Here is a 16,042-nt window from a genome sequence, read left to right as displayed (position 1 = left end):
CGGTGGTGTCTCCCGGTGGTGACCGCAGTCCTGGCTGGCTGGGTGTTTTCCTCGCCACACGTTTCTGGGCCCGGAGTGGAAGCCAGCAGGAGGCGGCGAGGGCAGTGCTCGGGCAGAGGCAGGGGGCCAGCAGGGGGCAGAGGCGGGAGCAGGGGGCCGGCCCACACACATCTCTCACAGCATCCAGAGCCCTTGCCGGTGCAGAGGGGAAGCTGCAGGGGGTGTGCCCAGAACTTAGCCTCCTGCACACCGCCGGTCTGGCCCCCCTGGCCTCATCCTCCCAGAGGTCACTCTGCCTTGAGTGTTAGTGGTGGCAGGACCCTGCCTCGACCCCTCAGTGGGTGCCCAGTGCTCAGTGCATTTTGTAACGCTCCTACTGTGGGCAGGGGCGGGTGTCTCCTGGGTACCCTCGGCTGTGGTTTCCATGGCAACAGCCCGGGAGTCTCGCTGTGACCTCTGCTGTGGCCCAGGGGAACCCCTGGCCACACCCCCAGAGGAGGGGGTAGCGGCCGTGAACCCAGGGGTGTTTGGGGCGCGCCCGGCAGGCCTTTTCAGGCCACGCCAGGTGAGGGCTGGTTGGAGACCCGCATCAGGAGGCCCCAGAACCAGGGCCTGGGGCGGAAGGAGCGAGACAAAGCGGCTCCTCCCGCACACAGGCCCTGCCTCTGGGGCCTGGCCCCCAGCCTGGGCCTGGGCACGCCTCGGGGCAGGGGCCCAGCTGTCTGTGCGCCGACCCCCTCCCTCCCCCAGGACTCGTGTGTGTGACAGCAGACTCTGGGGGCCGCGCAGGGGCCGGGGGGCTGGCAGGCTGGGACCCTTGGGAGTGTCTCCATAGCAACCAGCTCCCGGAGGACCGGGTTCCCGTGGGGCTGAGGCTGCTGTCGGCTGGAGCGTGAAGCGAAGCCTTGAGGTTCCCGCCTCCTCCCCTCCGCTGATGGGGAATAACAACATTTCCCTGACTCGGGCGTGTGGTGGGGGCAACCCTGGCCCACGGGGCCCTCTCGCGGGCTAGCTGCCTCCTCCCTACCCAAGTCCGCTCACAGTGGGGGTCCTGGATGCCCCGCCAGAGGACAGTACAGCCCACACCGCTTTCTGTCCCCTGGACCCAGTGTGTCCAGCTGGTGTGGGGCGCGGAGCCAAGAATGGCAGCTCAGACAGCGGGCCCCATACAGGGCCCACCTGGCCCCGCATCGCAGCCCCCTCCCCCCAGCACGGAGCCTCCTGAAGCTTCGCGTCCTCTGTGGGAAAGTGAGGCTGGAACACGGGGGACACGGAGCTGGCAGCGCCCGCACCCAGTAGGCACGCAGCTGTCGAGAGCTGCGCCCGCCCCCCACGGGCTCCTCCCTCTGTCGCCTTGATCTCCTGTGTGGTTTTCTGCCCTAGACCCTCCTAGAGGCTGGGGGTGGGGGGGTGCATGCCTGTTTCTCCTGGGTTGATCCAGCGGCAGAAGCTTTGCAGAGGTGATGCTACTTTGAAGGCCACATTGTAGCGTTCTGGGATTCTGCTTTCTGGGGGCGTCACAGTTGCAGTTCCAGAGAATGGGAGGGTCTCTGGGGAGCGCCTCAGGAAGCTGGGGGTGGGAGAGAGTGAGGCCCTCATCTGTTTGTCCCTGGGCTCTGCTTCATCAGCAGGGGCCACACTGCCCACGCAGTGCTCCGTGCCCCCCCGCCAATCCTGCAAAGCTGGACACCCCCTAGGTGCTCACTGCAGGGAGAGTGTTGGTGCTGATGAATGTGTGAGGGACCGTGAGCTCGCAGGAGGGCCTCTGCCTGTCCTGCAGGTGTGTATGGGCACCAGCGTCCTGAAGGTTGGTGCCTCAGTGGATGCACGGTGCAGGAACACGGTGTAAGCGCCCAGTTTCTAGGGAGAGACCTGAAGGCCCGTGTGTCTGGGGGTCTGCAGCCCCACAGGAGCTCGAGGATGTACACTGCCCTGAGGGTTTGGCCGAGTCCCTGGGGCTGCATTGTTGCATGCTATTATCCTTGGGCTTGTAGGTGCCACCTTGAGGGTCTCTCTGTTGGTGGGGAGTGGGTGTGGGGGGCATGTAAGGTTATGCTCGTCTGTGTGTGTATGTGTGTGTGTGAGAGAGAGAGATAGAGAGAGAGAGAAGGAGGGAGGGAGGGAAGGAGATCAGATTCTTCACAGGCCTTATGTACTTGTGTGTGTATGTATGTATGATCACACATATGTACTTGTGTGTGTATGTATGATCACACATACTTTTGTCTGTGGGGTATGTGTTTGGGAGTTGTGTGTGTGTGATATTACAGACTTGTGTGTGTGTGAGAGAGATCTCAGACAATTTTGTGTGTATGTGTGTGAAAGAGAGAGACAGAGAGAAGGGTATGTTTGTGTGGGTGTGGGAGAGACAGGGTGTGTGTATGTGATATCACAGACTGTATGTAAGAGATACAAGGTGTGTGTGTGTGTTAAGAGACACACACAGGGGGGTGTGTGTGAGATAGACAGTGTGTGTGAGAGAGACACAGGGGTATGTGTCATACCACAGACTTTGTGCTAGAGACACATACACACAAGTTAGTGTGTATGCATGTGTGATATCACAGACTGTGATATCGTCTGTGTGTGATATTATAGACTGTGTGTGTGAGAGACACACATATATACACTGTGTGTGTGTGTGTGCGCGCGCGCGCTATCATAGACTCTGTCCACTACAGCTTTTCTGACTAACTGTTGGGGGATCTTCCAGACTCGGCTTTCCGTGGTAGCTGTGCCAGTGCCTTCATGGGGACCCTGGGCCTGTGCAGGGAACGGCAGTAGCCCTGGGTGCAGTTGGGGTGCTTGTGCTTTAGATTCACTGGAAGAAGGTAATACTTCACGTGGGCACCGAGTGAGTTTTTCCTTCGTAGGGGGCCGTAAGGAAAGTCAGTGGGGGCACCTCTGCTCTAGCCCGTTGCCCACCAGGAAGAGCCCAGTTACCTGGCAATCGTTCTCCTGCCCCCGGTGGCAGGGTTGGTGGGGCCTGCCCAGACCCCGTGCTTCATGTTCTCAGGCTGCTTCATTGCCTTGACCCTCGCGGGGTCTGCCCAGCCCTGCCACACTCCTGGCAGAGACTGGCTCCACGGAGCACCTGAGGCCCCGGGGGGTTTCCGGCCCAGCCTCCGGGCCGCCCTGGTGTGGAGCTGCCTGGCTCAGCTTCATTCCCGCGGCCCTTGGGAGGGCTTCTGAGAAGAGGCGGTGTTTGAACCTTGCCCTTGAAGATGGAGGGGCCATGCTCAGGTGAAGAGACAGAGAGGCCTGAAGGGGAAAGGCCAGGTGTTTCTTTTCAGGGCATTAGAGTGTGAGGGAGGCAGGTGGGGTGTTCAGGCGAGGGAAACCCCTACCCCCATCCCCCATCCCCCACCCCACCACTGAGTGCATTGGCCGAAACGTCAGAGGCAGAGCCGGTGACAAGGGGCTAAGGGGCTCTGCAGAAAAACCGGGTATTTGTTTATTTATTTATCTATTTATTTATCATTAGTCACAGTTACAACGTTACATGATTGGGTTTCAGTCATATAATGTTCCAACCCCATCCCTTCACCAGTGTACATTTTCTACCACCAGTGCTCCCAGTTTCCTTCCCACTCATCCCCTGGCCTGCCTTTATGGCAGACACTTCTCTCTCTCTCTCTTTCTCTCTTTCTCCCTCCTTCCTTCCTTCCCCCCACCCCTCTCTCCTCTTGGTCATTATGGTTTGCAACACAGGGACTGAAAGGTCATCATGTGTATCCCTTACCTCCTTTCAGCACTCAGACTGGGTGTTTTTTTATGGGGCCACCCACAGCCGTGCTCAGGCGCTGGGTCTCTTCTCCCTAGGATGCTTGACCCGGTGGTATTGGCCTCACTGTGCAGTGCTCACGCCTGGTCTTAGGGGGCACTGAGCCACACCCAGCCATGCTGGGGACCCCAGTAGCTACCCCCAGGTGCATGACCTGGGCATATGGTGACAGGGCCGGAGCTCAGACATGTGCTCTACCTCCTGAGTGGCCTTCCTGGTCCACCCAGATGGGATGTTTAGAAGCGGTCTTTCTCCTTCCCCTTCTAAAGCCCCCCAGCCACCAGTGGACACTCATCCACTGTAGGTGACACCAGTGTCGAGTGTGAGCTTCACTTTCTGGAGTGGATCTGTGACTCCTTGGCGCTCTTGGTGGTCTGTGTCCATCTGTCTGTCTGTCCTCAGGTCTCCAGAGGCAACTCATGATAGCTGCCGCCCGGGATGTGGACTCAGGATGTAGGGTCAGCAAGGGTCCCGTATGCATGCAGAAATGAGGGGTGTTCCAGTCACTCTTGAGAACTGCACTGGCCAGGGGTAGTGCCCTTGTGTGGCTATGTGGTACTTAGGGAATATAAATAAATGAGTGAATAGATCATGCTTACAGAGGTGTGTGTGTGTGTGTGTGTGTGCGTGTGTGTGTGTGTGTAGAGAATGAAAGCAGGCGAAGAAAAAGAAGCTGGATTGTATATGTGTGTGTGCAATGGACGGGAGAGCAGGTGGACTATGAGCAGTTGGATAGGGGTGTATATATATGGATGGATGGATGGATGGATGGATGGATGAGTTTGGGGATGGATGGATGATGGATGGGTTTGGGGATGGATGGATGATGGATGGGTAGGCGGGTTTGTGTGTGTATAGGATGGATGGCCATGAGGCAGGGTAAATGAATGGATAGGTACATGAGAAGGATGGATATGTACAGAAGGGTGATGAGTAGGATAAGGAAATGTGGTTGGATGGTTAGTTGTGTAGTTGGCTGGATAGATGAGTGGAAAGGCATGTGAGTGGATGGATAGATAGGCAGGGAGATGGGTGACTCAGTAGATGGAAGATGGATAGGGTAGAAGATGGGTACGTAGAGGATGGGTGATTGAAGGGCTGAGTAGGTGGAGGGTGGGTAAGTGCAAGGTGGATAGATGGAGTTTGTTTGAATGGGTGGTGGTGGATGAGTAAGTGGTGGGTGGATGGGTGGGTGGGTAGAAGGTGGGTAGGTGACCAGTGGGCAGGCACGTCTGTGTCTGCTTCAAGCAGGGCAACCTCCCCAGGCTCCTTTTTCTGGTTCTTGCAATGGGGACACTTCTCTGGGCACTGTGTTGGCTTGGAAAGTAGCTGTCCCCCAGCCCTGGCAGCCGAAAACCCCCACAACCCAACTGCCGCCATGCTCAAGGCTGCTTCCCACACACTCAGGCCGGGCCTCACCCATGAGTGAATGTATTCCTGGACCATCATAAGACACTCCCTACCCACTCTCCAAGAGTGCCACACCACATTTGATGTGGCTCAATTAGTGGACAACCAATCGTACATATATGCATATATACATATTTTCTGATATATATATATATATATTTAAGTAAGGCACTCCCGTTGATCATCGATTTGCTCGAGCGGGCCCAGTAACGTCTCCATTGGAGACTTTGTTGTTACTGTGTTTGGCATATCGAATACGTCACGGGGAGCTTGCCAGGCTCTGCCATGCGGGCGAGATACTCTCGGTAGCTTGCCGGGCTCTCCGAGAGGGGCGGAGGAATCGAACTCGGGTTGGCCATGTTGGCTGCATGCAAGGCAAACACCCTACCCGCTGTGCTATCGCTCCAGCACAGCGGGTAGGGCGTTCGCCTTACAAGCGGCCAACATGGCCGACCTGAGTTTGATTCCTCCGCCCCTCTCGGAGAGCCCGGCAAGCTACCGAGAGTATTCGATATGCCAGACACAGTAACAACAAAGTCTCAATGGAGACGTTACTGGGCCCGCTCGAGCAAATCGACGATCAACGGGAGGGCCTTTACCTTTTTACATATATATATATATATATATATATATATATATGAAAGCTCACATCACTCAACTTTTAACAACAGGTTAGTGATATCCTAAAGAATGTCTTAATGGCCCCTGCCAAAATAGAATATTCACATTGTTTCCCCTATGAATACTTTTTGGTAGCATTTTCAGCAGTTTTCTATAAGACAATACAAAATTTATTATTTTGGTTGTACTTTGGGACAGGGATTGGGATTTGGGATGGAAACATCCCAAATATGGTGATGGGAAGACGTAATGGTGGTGGGATGGGTGTTTGAACATTAAATGTAATAGAATGTTGAGAACTACCTTATAAAATAAAAAAAAATATTAAAAGAAAAAAGAAAGTAGCTGTCCTGAATTCCCCAGGGTGGAGAGCTGAACTGGGTGTCAGCAGGGAGGTGACTGGGAGAGACCGGACTGGGGACAGAGCTGTTCTGGGACGTCACGAGTTGGGACCACGGTGGGCTTTTGCTCTCTGCTCTTTGCTACCACCTGACAGGTTTCTTTCCTTTTTGTCTCCACACAGAAAAAGACGTACCAGTGCATCAAGTGCCAGATGACTTTCGAGAACGAGCGGGAGATCCAGATCCACGTTGCCAACCATATGATCGGTAAGACAGCGTGGTCCCTGGCCCGTGCTGGCAGGGCCTCGGCCTCCTCTCGCCCCTGACCTCCAGGGCCGAGGGTTCCTTCTGTTGTTTCTGAGACTCGTCATGGGGTAGGAGTGAGGGTGCCAGAGCTGCGGCAGCGTCTCCATCCGCGTATCAGAGCCTTGTCGCGGCTCCGCTCACACGCCAGCCTGACTTTTGACAGTCACATGCGTTTCCCAGCATAAATTTCGCCCCCTCCATCTCTGAAACAAAGTGCTTTCCAGTTGTCAAGCACTCAGGGGCAATTATGCTTCAATTTTGTCTGTCATGACATTGAATAGATTGAACTGCTCACATTTCCCCTCTAAACGTGGCGAATTCCTCAGGCACATTGTCAAAACAGAATGCTTACAAAGTTATTTCGGTCTTTTTCCCTATTCAGCTTCAAGTGGCCTTGGACCTGGGAAATATGCAGCCTTTCTCCGAGAGCTTTCAAAGCCCCGAGGGTTTTCCGTGTGGCCCGAGGCACAGAGGGAGACCTGAGGCTGGGGAGGGGGATGCCCGTCTCCCCCCCCACTCCATCCAGAGCGCAGCTGGGTTCCTGGCGCACACAGGGGTAGCCCCCTGGGTCTCACCCCCAGGATCCCTTCCCTCCTCACCTTGCAGTGAGCTTCCCATCCTTCCATTTCCCTCCCTGTCTCTCCCTCTGGCATCTTGTTCCGCCTTAGCCCCGGCCACACCAGCAGAGGGCTGCTGTCCAGACACCTTCCTGCGTCCGTTCAGAACAGACCCACCTGGTGGACAGCTCCAGAGTGCCCAGAGCCCACGGGAGCCTGCAGCAGTCACGTCCCGGCTGCAGCTCGGCGCCCCTCCCCCCAGCAGAGGGGGCCTCTGTGCCCACTGTCCCGGGCTGCCCAGTGCTCTCACCCGCTCTTCCTGCCGATGAGCTTCTGAGGGCTTGGCATCAATGCTCCCCCGTCCTGCCTCCTGCTGTGGTCTCTGCTGCCCACGACTCACCCATTCACTGTCTCAGGAAGACACCTGCCGCTTGTCCCACGGTGGGGGAGGGGGTGTTTCTGATGGCGTCTTCTTGGCTCTACCATTTGGGGGTGCCTCTCGGCCCTGGGTTGGTGCCCAAGGCTTTCCCCATACCTGCTCAGCCGCGTCTCCCAGCACGGGGTTCCCAACCCCCACCCCACCTGGAGGGGGTTGCTAGGCTCAGTGCGTTGGGCTGCCCAGAGTCCCCCAGAAGACTCTGATCCTGACTGTGGGTGGGGGTCAGCGGGCCCAGTGGGGAGATGGGGGTCTTTTCAACCTGCTCTTGAGGGCTCCTCCTCGGCCCCAGTGCATCAGGAGGGGGGGGAGGCTGCCTGCCTGGCTTGAATGGGGTGAGGTGAAGATGGTGTGTGGTCATAAACATTTGCCTGGGGTACTCTGCTCACAGTGTGTGTGTGTGTGTGTGTGTGTGTGTGTGTGTGTGTGTGCGTGCTCGCGTGTGTGCTTGTCTGGGCAGTATGCTTCACTCCGTCCATATGTATACTTGCATGCACACATGCTGGTGTGTGTGTGGATGTTGGCCTGGGCACTGTGCTGCTTTGCGTGTATGTATGTGTGTTTGTGTCTGTTTTTGTGTCTGTGTGTTTCTGTGTCTGTATGTGCACATGTGGATATTCTCCTGGCTGGTGTATTCTGCACCTGTGTGTTTGTGTGTATCTCTGTGTGTATCTCTGTGTGTGGGCTGGAGCGATAGCACAGCGGGTAGGGCATTCGCCTTACAAGCGGCCAACATGGCCGACCTGAGTTCGATTCCTCCGCCCCTCTCGGAGAGCCCGGCAAGCTACCGAGAGTATTCGATATGCCAGACACAGTAACAACAAAGTCTCCAATGGAGATGTTACTGGGCCCGCTCGAGCAAATCGACGATCAACGGGAGGGCCTTTACCTTTTTATCTCTGTGTGTATCTTTGTGTGTATCTCTGTGTGTATCCGTATATCTGTGTTTATCTCTGTGTGTCTGTGTATATCTGTATATGTCTATGTCTGTGTGTGTGTATCTTTGTGTGTTTGTGTGTGTGTATCCGTGTGTGTGTCTTTGTGTATGTGCGGCTCTGCAGTGGCTTCAGAGGTGCCTCTGGCCCCTCCCTGCACTGCTATCCCAGAAGCTGTGTTCCAAGGGAGGTGGGAGCTGAGGGTTTGCTCTCCCCAGCATGGCGGGGACCCTGAGCCTCATTTGATGGGTGTATCCTGGTCAGGCTGGTGCCTGCAATGCCCGGAACTGACCGGGGGGCCTAGATCGCGTGGGAGTGGGGGTCCTCAGGGCTGCGATGTCCATCCTGTGATGGATGCCGTGATCATCATCCTTGATGATGATGGATGTCCACCTTTGGCTGCTTGGGGCCCTGTGGGAGCCAGAGGTTGCCCCGTCTGCTAGAGCCTGGGCCCCCTCGCCCTGCCTCGCGCCCCTCCCCCCCTCCTTCTGTCCCTGTCAGCTCTGCCTGCAAAGAGCTCGCGGCCTGCCGCGGACCCCCAAATACCCCATGGAGACCCCGGCAGGTTGGCCGGCAGTTGGGCAGGGATGTGCACGGCCCACGCCAGCTGAGGCTGGGACCCAGGGCAGCCCCGGCAGGTGCACCCGCTCCAGAGTTCCGTGGGTCAGCCAGCCAGCAGCAGAGGGGGCCTGGACCCCTGCACAGGGCTCCTCTTTGCCAGGGCCTGGGCAGGGAGGGCGGCGAGGTTGGGGTGCTCCCAGCAGGCCCCGGGGCCCCATGTGTTGGGGGTGTGTCTGTGGTGGGCCCCGTTGCAGAGGGAGTGTGTGAGTTTGGAAGGGCAGTGCTGGAGGGCCACAGACCAGGGGCCTTGGTGTCCCTAGAGCTGGGGGCACCCTCTGTGGGAGCCTCAAAGCTCAGACAGGAAGGGAGGAGGCGAGTTGGGGGCTGGACGCGTCTCGTGTGGGATTTTGAGGCTGCAGGCCGGGCTCTGATCGGGATCCTTGACCGTGCCCCTTTATGCTCTTCTCTGAGAGCAGCCGGGCCCCAGCAAGCCCCCAGCCCCTTGTCACTGCCCCGTCGGGTTTGGGGGCTGGGGTGGGAGATGCTTTACTCCCTGGTGCCCCCAGCCTGGGTGCTGTGTGTCACGTGGGCCTCCCGACGAGGGAACCTTGGTGATTCGTGGCCGTTAGTGCCGTGGACATCGCTGAGAGCCTCAGGGAGACGCTGCAGTGTCAAGGGCACGAGGAGGAGCCCGGGGTCCCGCTGAGGACACAGCCTCGCTCCCTGGGTGCCATGGTGGGGCAGGGAAAGGAGGGCAGGTGGGCTGGGCATCATGTCCCGGTGGACGGCGTCCTCTGCTCCGTGGTCTGAGCTCAGTGGAGCTGGGGGGGGGGGGGGTTCAGAGCCCCCTTTCGTGGCGCCAGGAGAAGGCAGTTTGGTGGCCTGCGTGTAGTCTCAGGATGCTGAGGGTGTGAGGGGACCAGAAGACTGGCAAGCGCCCCCACTGGCCTTTGCATGGGGTGGGGGTCAGCAGGTCGCAGGCCCTGGGAGTTAGGGTCTGGAGCTGGGGAAGGCCTGTGAGTGAGGCTTCAAGCATGTGCCCTGAATCCCCTTCCCACACAGCCCTTTCCTCTGTACACGGAGCTCCCTATGGCGGCCTCTCGCTAGGCATTGCCCCTCCCCCACGAGCTGTCCCCACCCCACCTCTGCCTTCTTGGAGCCCCCATTCCCCCACTCTCAGGGGGGCCTTTCAGGAAGTAGCTCTTCGAGGCTGCTGCCTCAGGCTCCCTGGGGACTTCTACACCCTGTGCGGGGGGGCCCTGCCCAGCAGGAGGGCCCCTCCATGCTGGTGGGGAAGGGGGGCCGTCCCCACTGTGAGTGGTGCACACGTGTATCTGTCAGCCCAGCCGCCAGGCTCTGGCGACTCCAAGGCTGCCGTTGGCTGCGGAGAAGTGTCCTGAGTGTCGCGGCCACTCCCCCCCAGTGTGTGACTGGACGAGGGTCTGAGAACTGTCCCCAAGGGGAATGACTCAGCCTCAGGGCCCCTGGTGTCCTTCCTGGGCTTCATGGGCACCCAGGGACCTCCTGGGAGGGCCAGGCCCGGAAGGAACAGTCCTCGGGGAACTCTGTCAGGAACTCACAGTGTCCTTGGGGCAGGCGGCCAGGCCATCCTCGGTCCTGCCCACGCCTTGGTCACTCTGGAGACTTGTTGGCTTGTTTGTTTCCCATGTCATGTCAGGCCCATCCTGGATCCCTCGAGAGGGTGAAGAAATGGGGTGGGGGAGGCGTTTAGGAGATGGCCTCCACCTACTGCTTGGGTGGTTATGTGACACCCTTCCCCCCCCCCCCCCCCCCCGCAGGTCTTGCTCCGGAGCAAAGGGGGCAGGGTCCGAGCTCAGCGGGGTCTGTGCAGGTCTTGTGTGAGGAGCCTGGGAGCTGGGGGTCACTGATGCCGGGAGGGCAGGGGGCTCGGGGTCGTGCCCGAGAGCCACGGGGCCTGCTGCCTGGAGGGAGGGGTTTGCTGAGAGCAGGGTTTCAGACTCCGCGTGCGACTCCGGGCTCCTAGAGGATGCCAGGAGGGAAGTGCTTGCATTTTTTAAAAGGGAACCTGAGCCCTTCTGCGGTGAATACCGGGCATCTGCACACCAGACCAGACTGGGAGCAGACACAGGGGGCTCATTGCCTCAGCAGCGGCTGGAATGGGGCCTGGGAGGCTCTCGGCCGGCAAGAATCCGGCTGAAGGGCATAGCATTTTAGCCAGGAGAGGGAGGAGAGGGAGGGAGGAGGGAGAGGAACCAGCCGTGGAGTTGCTCCTGGCGTGATTCGACCCCATGCTTCTCTCACGGGCTGGAGAGCGGGGCCGTGCGATTGTTTGTGCAGGGCCCTAGGGTCATGTGGCAGCCGGGGAGCCCGGGATGCAGGAGCCATTTCCCTGGCATCTCTCTCTCTTCTGCCTTCAGGAGTGATGTCAGAAAAGGGTCCACTGCCAGTGGTGCCGAGGGAGAGGACGCCTCCTGCTCGGAGCTCCCAGGAGATGCCAGTGCCCTCCACCCGCTCCTGGGTGTCACACATGCCCAAGTGGGGCCTCCTCTTCCCTCTGTGGTCTCCTCTCCTGAAGGTCTTGGGGTGATCTCTCTGGCTGACCGGTCTTACCAGGACCCCACAGCTTCCATCTCAGCCGCCTGGGGAAACTGAGGCATGGAGGAGGAAGAGATCACCAAAGGCACAGTGTGTTGTGGGGCCCCGAGTTCAAGGAACGTTCGTGAGAGCTAGTATTTTTCAATACCCAGCGATGCACAGGGGTTCTTCCTGGCTCTGCACTCAGGGATCGCTCCTGGCGGTGCTCAGGGGACCCTGTGGGATGCCAGGATGGAACTCCGGTTGACCGTGTGCAGGGCAAGCTCCCTCCCCACTGTGCTGTCACTCCAGTTCCTCGTGCGGATCTTTCTTAAGCAGCAGGAGTCGGCTCTGTGTGTGGTAGGTGGGACACTTTGGCTGCCCCGGGTACAGAAGCTACGAGGTTCGGGATTCTTGCCGGCCGAGAGCCTCCCAGGCCCCGTTCCAGCCCCTGCTCAGGCAGTGAGTCCCCTGTGTCTGCTCCCGGTCTGGTCTCATGTGCAGATGCCCGGTGTTCACCTGCAGAAGGGCTCAGGTCAGTCCTTCCCAGTTACGCCCACCTCAGCCGCTGGGGACAGTTTGAGGCCTCACTCCAGCTCTTGCTCCTCTCTGCCCCCCACCCCGCCCCTAAGGCGTCTAGCCTGCAGTTTCCCTATGATTGTCTGGCAGAGGTGTCCGGAGAAGGTCAGCACCCCACCCTACCCCAAGGTTCCATCACGTCTCCTTGTGGCACTGGCAAGCTCCGCACCTTCACAGACACCGCCCCCCTCCCGCCTTGGAGGGGCTTCTTGGAAATCCAGGGTATCTATTTCCACCAGCAGGGGGCAGTACAGACCGCAGAGGGGCTCTGCCCCTCCCCACCCGTCTCCCCACCTTTGGAGGACTGAATGATGGCCTTTCAGAGGCCACCACACCAGCTGGAGTATTTGAGTTGTCAGGAAGGGGTAGCTGTCAGCCTTCAGAGTTTTGTGTTGTGTTGGGCGGCCATACCTGGCTTGCTCAGGGATCATCACTCCCTGATGGTGCTCAGGAGCTAAATGGGATGCGGGTGATCAGACCCAGGTCCGCCATATGCAGTGCCCTACCCGCCGTACTGTCTCTCCATCCCTAATAAAAAACATTTCTAATAAAACGACAGAGTGTAAGGCACTTGCCTAGTGGCTGCCTCCCCAGTTTGAATCCTGGCCCCACGTAGTGTCCCCCTGAGTATACCGTCAGGAGTGAGTGACTCCTGAGCACAGAGCCAGGCGTGGCCCAAGAATAAAAGAGATAGAAAAATAGCACGTGGTCGACAAAAATATTGGCCCTGCCTTGGGTTCTGTCTGGCAGCCAGTTCTCTCATGAAGGGTCATGGTCTCCCAGGCCCACTTTCTTCTTAAACTCTTCATGGTCCTTGATTATCCTTCTCTGTCTTAATGGGGGTGTAGTTGACCCGTGTAGCATTAGGTTTCAGGGTGAGTTTGTGTGCAGATTGGTGGCAGCCAGTGGTGGGAGTGCCTTAAGAAAGAATGAGAAAAGGTACGTTTGTCTGCACCCCTCGGAGACCGCAGCTAGAACGCTAGCTAACCATCTTGCCTTCTTTTTTTTTATTTAAAAAAAATTTTTATTAGTGAAACACCATGAGGTACAGTTGTAGACTTACAAATTTTTGTGCTTGGGTTTCAGTTATACAATGATCCAGTACACATCCCTCCACCAGTGCCCATTTTCCACCACCACGGGTCCCAGTATCCCTCCCACCCCCCATCCTCCCCATCCCACCCTGCTTCTGTACCATCTTGCCCTTCTTATGAGAACTTCAGCCACGGCAATGCATCACTCCTTCATGCATTGGTTACCGGCCACCCTCAGTACCACGTATGGCCAAGACCATTCGGGAGATGCTTGGCCAAGTGCTGTGGGCCTGACAGGTTGTCTGGGGGGTGGGGGGTGAGGCTCAAACCTGGTGGTTTGGTGGTCTGGGGACAGCAGAACTCTGGGTCAGGGCCATGGGCAGGCATGTATGTGCTCTGCCACCGAGCTGCCCTGCCCCTACATGGCTTATTTTTAGCTCAAGTTTGTACTTTTATCCCTTCGGTCCACTCCTCCCAAGTCCCTCATTCCCATCGCTGGCTGCTCCCAACCTGCTTCCTGTAGGTATGAACCTGTTTGTAATTTAAAAAAATAAATTTTTTTCTAGAGTCCATCAGGGTCTCTGTCATCCTTTGACTTATTTCCTGTTGTTTGATGCTTTCTGTCTTCTTTTTCATTTTCTCTTTCGGGGTCCTACCTGCGGTGCTCAGGGGTCATGACCAGTGGCTTTGGGAGATCCTGCCATGCTCGGGATTAAGTCCGGGGTGCCCGCATCCAAAGCGTGCCCTTCAGCCCTGCGAGCCGTCCCCCTGGGCCCCGTATTATACTTTCAACGTCTCTATGTCTCCCAGATGGCAAGTTTTCATTCTTTCTGATGGCAGAATTCTATGCAATTCTGTGTGTGGCTTATAGCACATTTCTTTATCCCTTCATCCCTGGGGGGACGCTTAGGCTGTTTCCATGTCTTTAACTGTTGCAGATGACGCTGCTGTGAACAGGAGGGTGCATGCATCTCTTTAGGAGGGTAACACTTCTTTGGGGTGGTGTTGGCGTGCAAGTCATGTGCTCTACCACCGAGCCATACCAGACATGGTGAATTTTTTTTCTCTAAATACCCAGTTGTGGGGCCGGACTGATAACACAGCAGGTAGGGTGTTTGCCTTGCACATGGCTGACCTGGGTTCAATCCCTGGCATCCCATATGGTCCCCCGAGCACCACCAGGAGTAATTCCTAAGTGCATGAGCCCCTTTTATCCCACAGAGTAACCCCTGTGCATCGCCAGGTCTGACCCCAAAAACAAACAAACAAAAAATAAATTAAAAAAAAATAAATACCCAAATGTGGAATTGCAGAGTCATATGGTAGATCTATAGATTTTAATTAATTAATCATTGCTTCCTGGGGCCACACCCAGCTATGCTCAGGGCTCATTCCTGGCTCTGTACTCAGAGATGACTCCTGGCGGGGCTCCAGGAACCGTTTGCAGTGCCGGGGATCAAACCGAAGTCAGCTGCACGCAAGACAAGCACCCTGCCCGCTGCGCTGGTGATCTGGCCCCAGGCGGATCTGATTTTAATTGGTGAGGGACACTCCCTGCTGGTCCCTGTGCTGGCTCTTATCAGTTCCCACTTTCCTGGTTTCCCGCTGGTCTTTCTGGGCCTTTGGGTAGGAGCCGTCCAAACAGGTGTGTGGTGAGCCTGTGTTGCGATTATGATTTGCATCTCCCTGGCGGTTAGTGATACTGAGCCTCGTTTCACGTACATGTAGAGAGTTTGTCTGTCTTCTTGCGGGAAATGTCTGTTCGGATCTTCTGCCTGTTTTACATTTCAGTGTATTCCCCACCCATCCCTGTTAATGTTGTTGTGATAATGGTGTGTGTGCGTTTGGGGTGGGGGGAGGGTGTCTATATTTGCTTGGTCATGGAGCTTGCATTCTGTTTCTTTGGCGGGGAGGCATCCCCGGGGATGCTCAGGGCTTACCTACTCCTGAGCTCAGGAATCAGTGGGCTCTGGGGACCGTACGGATGTCAGGGATCGAACCTGGGCTGGCCGCGTGCAAGGCCAGCGCCTTCTCTGCTATGCTATCTCTCCTGCCCCGTGCTTGCACTCTCATCTGCAGTGCTCGCTGGGGTTTGCACTCCTGGAGTTGAGGTGTGACACTTGTGCTTACTGGAGTTACACGTTTTCACTGTGGTGCTCATGTGGGCACACTGCTGTTGGCACCTCTTTGTAGTAGTTGTGGTGCTTGCAGGGATCAGACCTTTTAGTTGTGGCATTCACAACTGCCTGTGGTGTAGTGCTGGGAATCACAGACACAGAGCCCGCTCATGCTTGGCATCTCTGGCACGGGGTGGGGGCACTGGGCTTGTGCCATACGCAAGCAGGTGCTGGTGTTTTACCCCTGGAATTGTCTCCTGGCCCCTAGATCTGCCCATTTTTATTACTGTTTTTTAAAAATGTTTTTTTTATTAAATTATTGGAGCGATAGCACAGTGGGTAGGGCGTTTGCCTTGCATGCAGCCGACATGGACGACCCGAGTTCGATTCCTCCACCACCTCTCGGAGAGCCTGGCAAGCTATCGAGAGTATCTCGCCCGCACGGCAAAGTCTGGCATGCTCCCCGTGGCGTATTCGATATGCCAGACACAGTAATGACAAGTCTCATAATGGAGACTTGCTCAGGGGTTACTCCTGGCTTTGCACTCAGGAATCACTCCTGGTGGTGCTCGGGGGACCATATGGGATGCTGGGAATCGAACCTGGGTTGGCCGCATGCAAGGCAAACGCCCTACCCGCTGTGCTGTTGCTCCAGCCCCTGGTGGAGTCTTTAGTAGTTTCTTTTTTAAAAAATATAGTTCATATCACCTGCAAACAGTGATACTTAACCTAAGAAAATTAAGCTTCTTATTGAGTTGGTCAGTGGAAAGGATATTTTGTAATAGATTGCCCAGATGCTCTCCTT

At 56.8% G+C, this 16,042-nt stretch overlaps 1 protein-coding gene across 2 annotated transcripts in view; it reads left to right on the top strand.

Moving 5' to 3' along the window:
- Positions 1-16,042, top strand: part of ZNF423 (zinc finger protein 423) — a 337,698-nt gene that overhangs the window by 201,829 nt on the left and 119,827 nt on the right. For both annotated transcript variants that reach the window (XM_056137117.1, XM_056137118.1), the window contains one exon: positions 6,339-6,423. In XM_056137117.1, the coding sequence (XP_055993092.1) occupies positions 6,339-6,423 (85 nt within the window). The remainder of the gene's footprint in view (positions 1-6,338; positions 6,424-16,042) is intronic.

This window comes from Sorex fumeus, unplaced genomic scaffold, assembly GCF_029834395.1.
Source record: "Sorex fumeus unplaced genomic scaffold, SorFum_2.1 ptg000122l, whole genome shotgun sequence".
Taxonomy (NCBI): Eukaryota; Metazoa; Chordata; class Mammalia; order Eulipotyphla; family Soricidae; genus Sorex; species Sorex fumeus.
The sequence above is the reverse complement of the archived record's forward strand: the minus strand, read 5'-3'. Positions and strand labels throughout refer to the sequence as shown.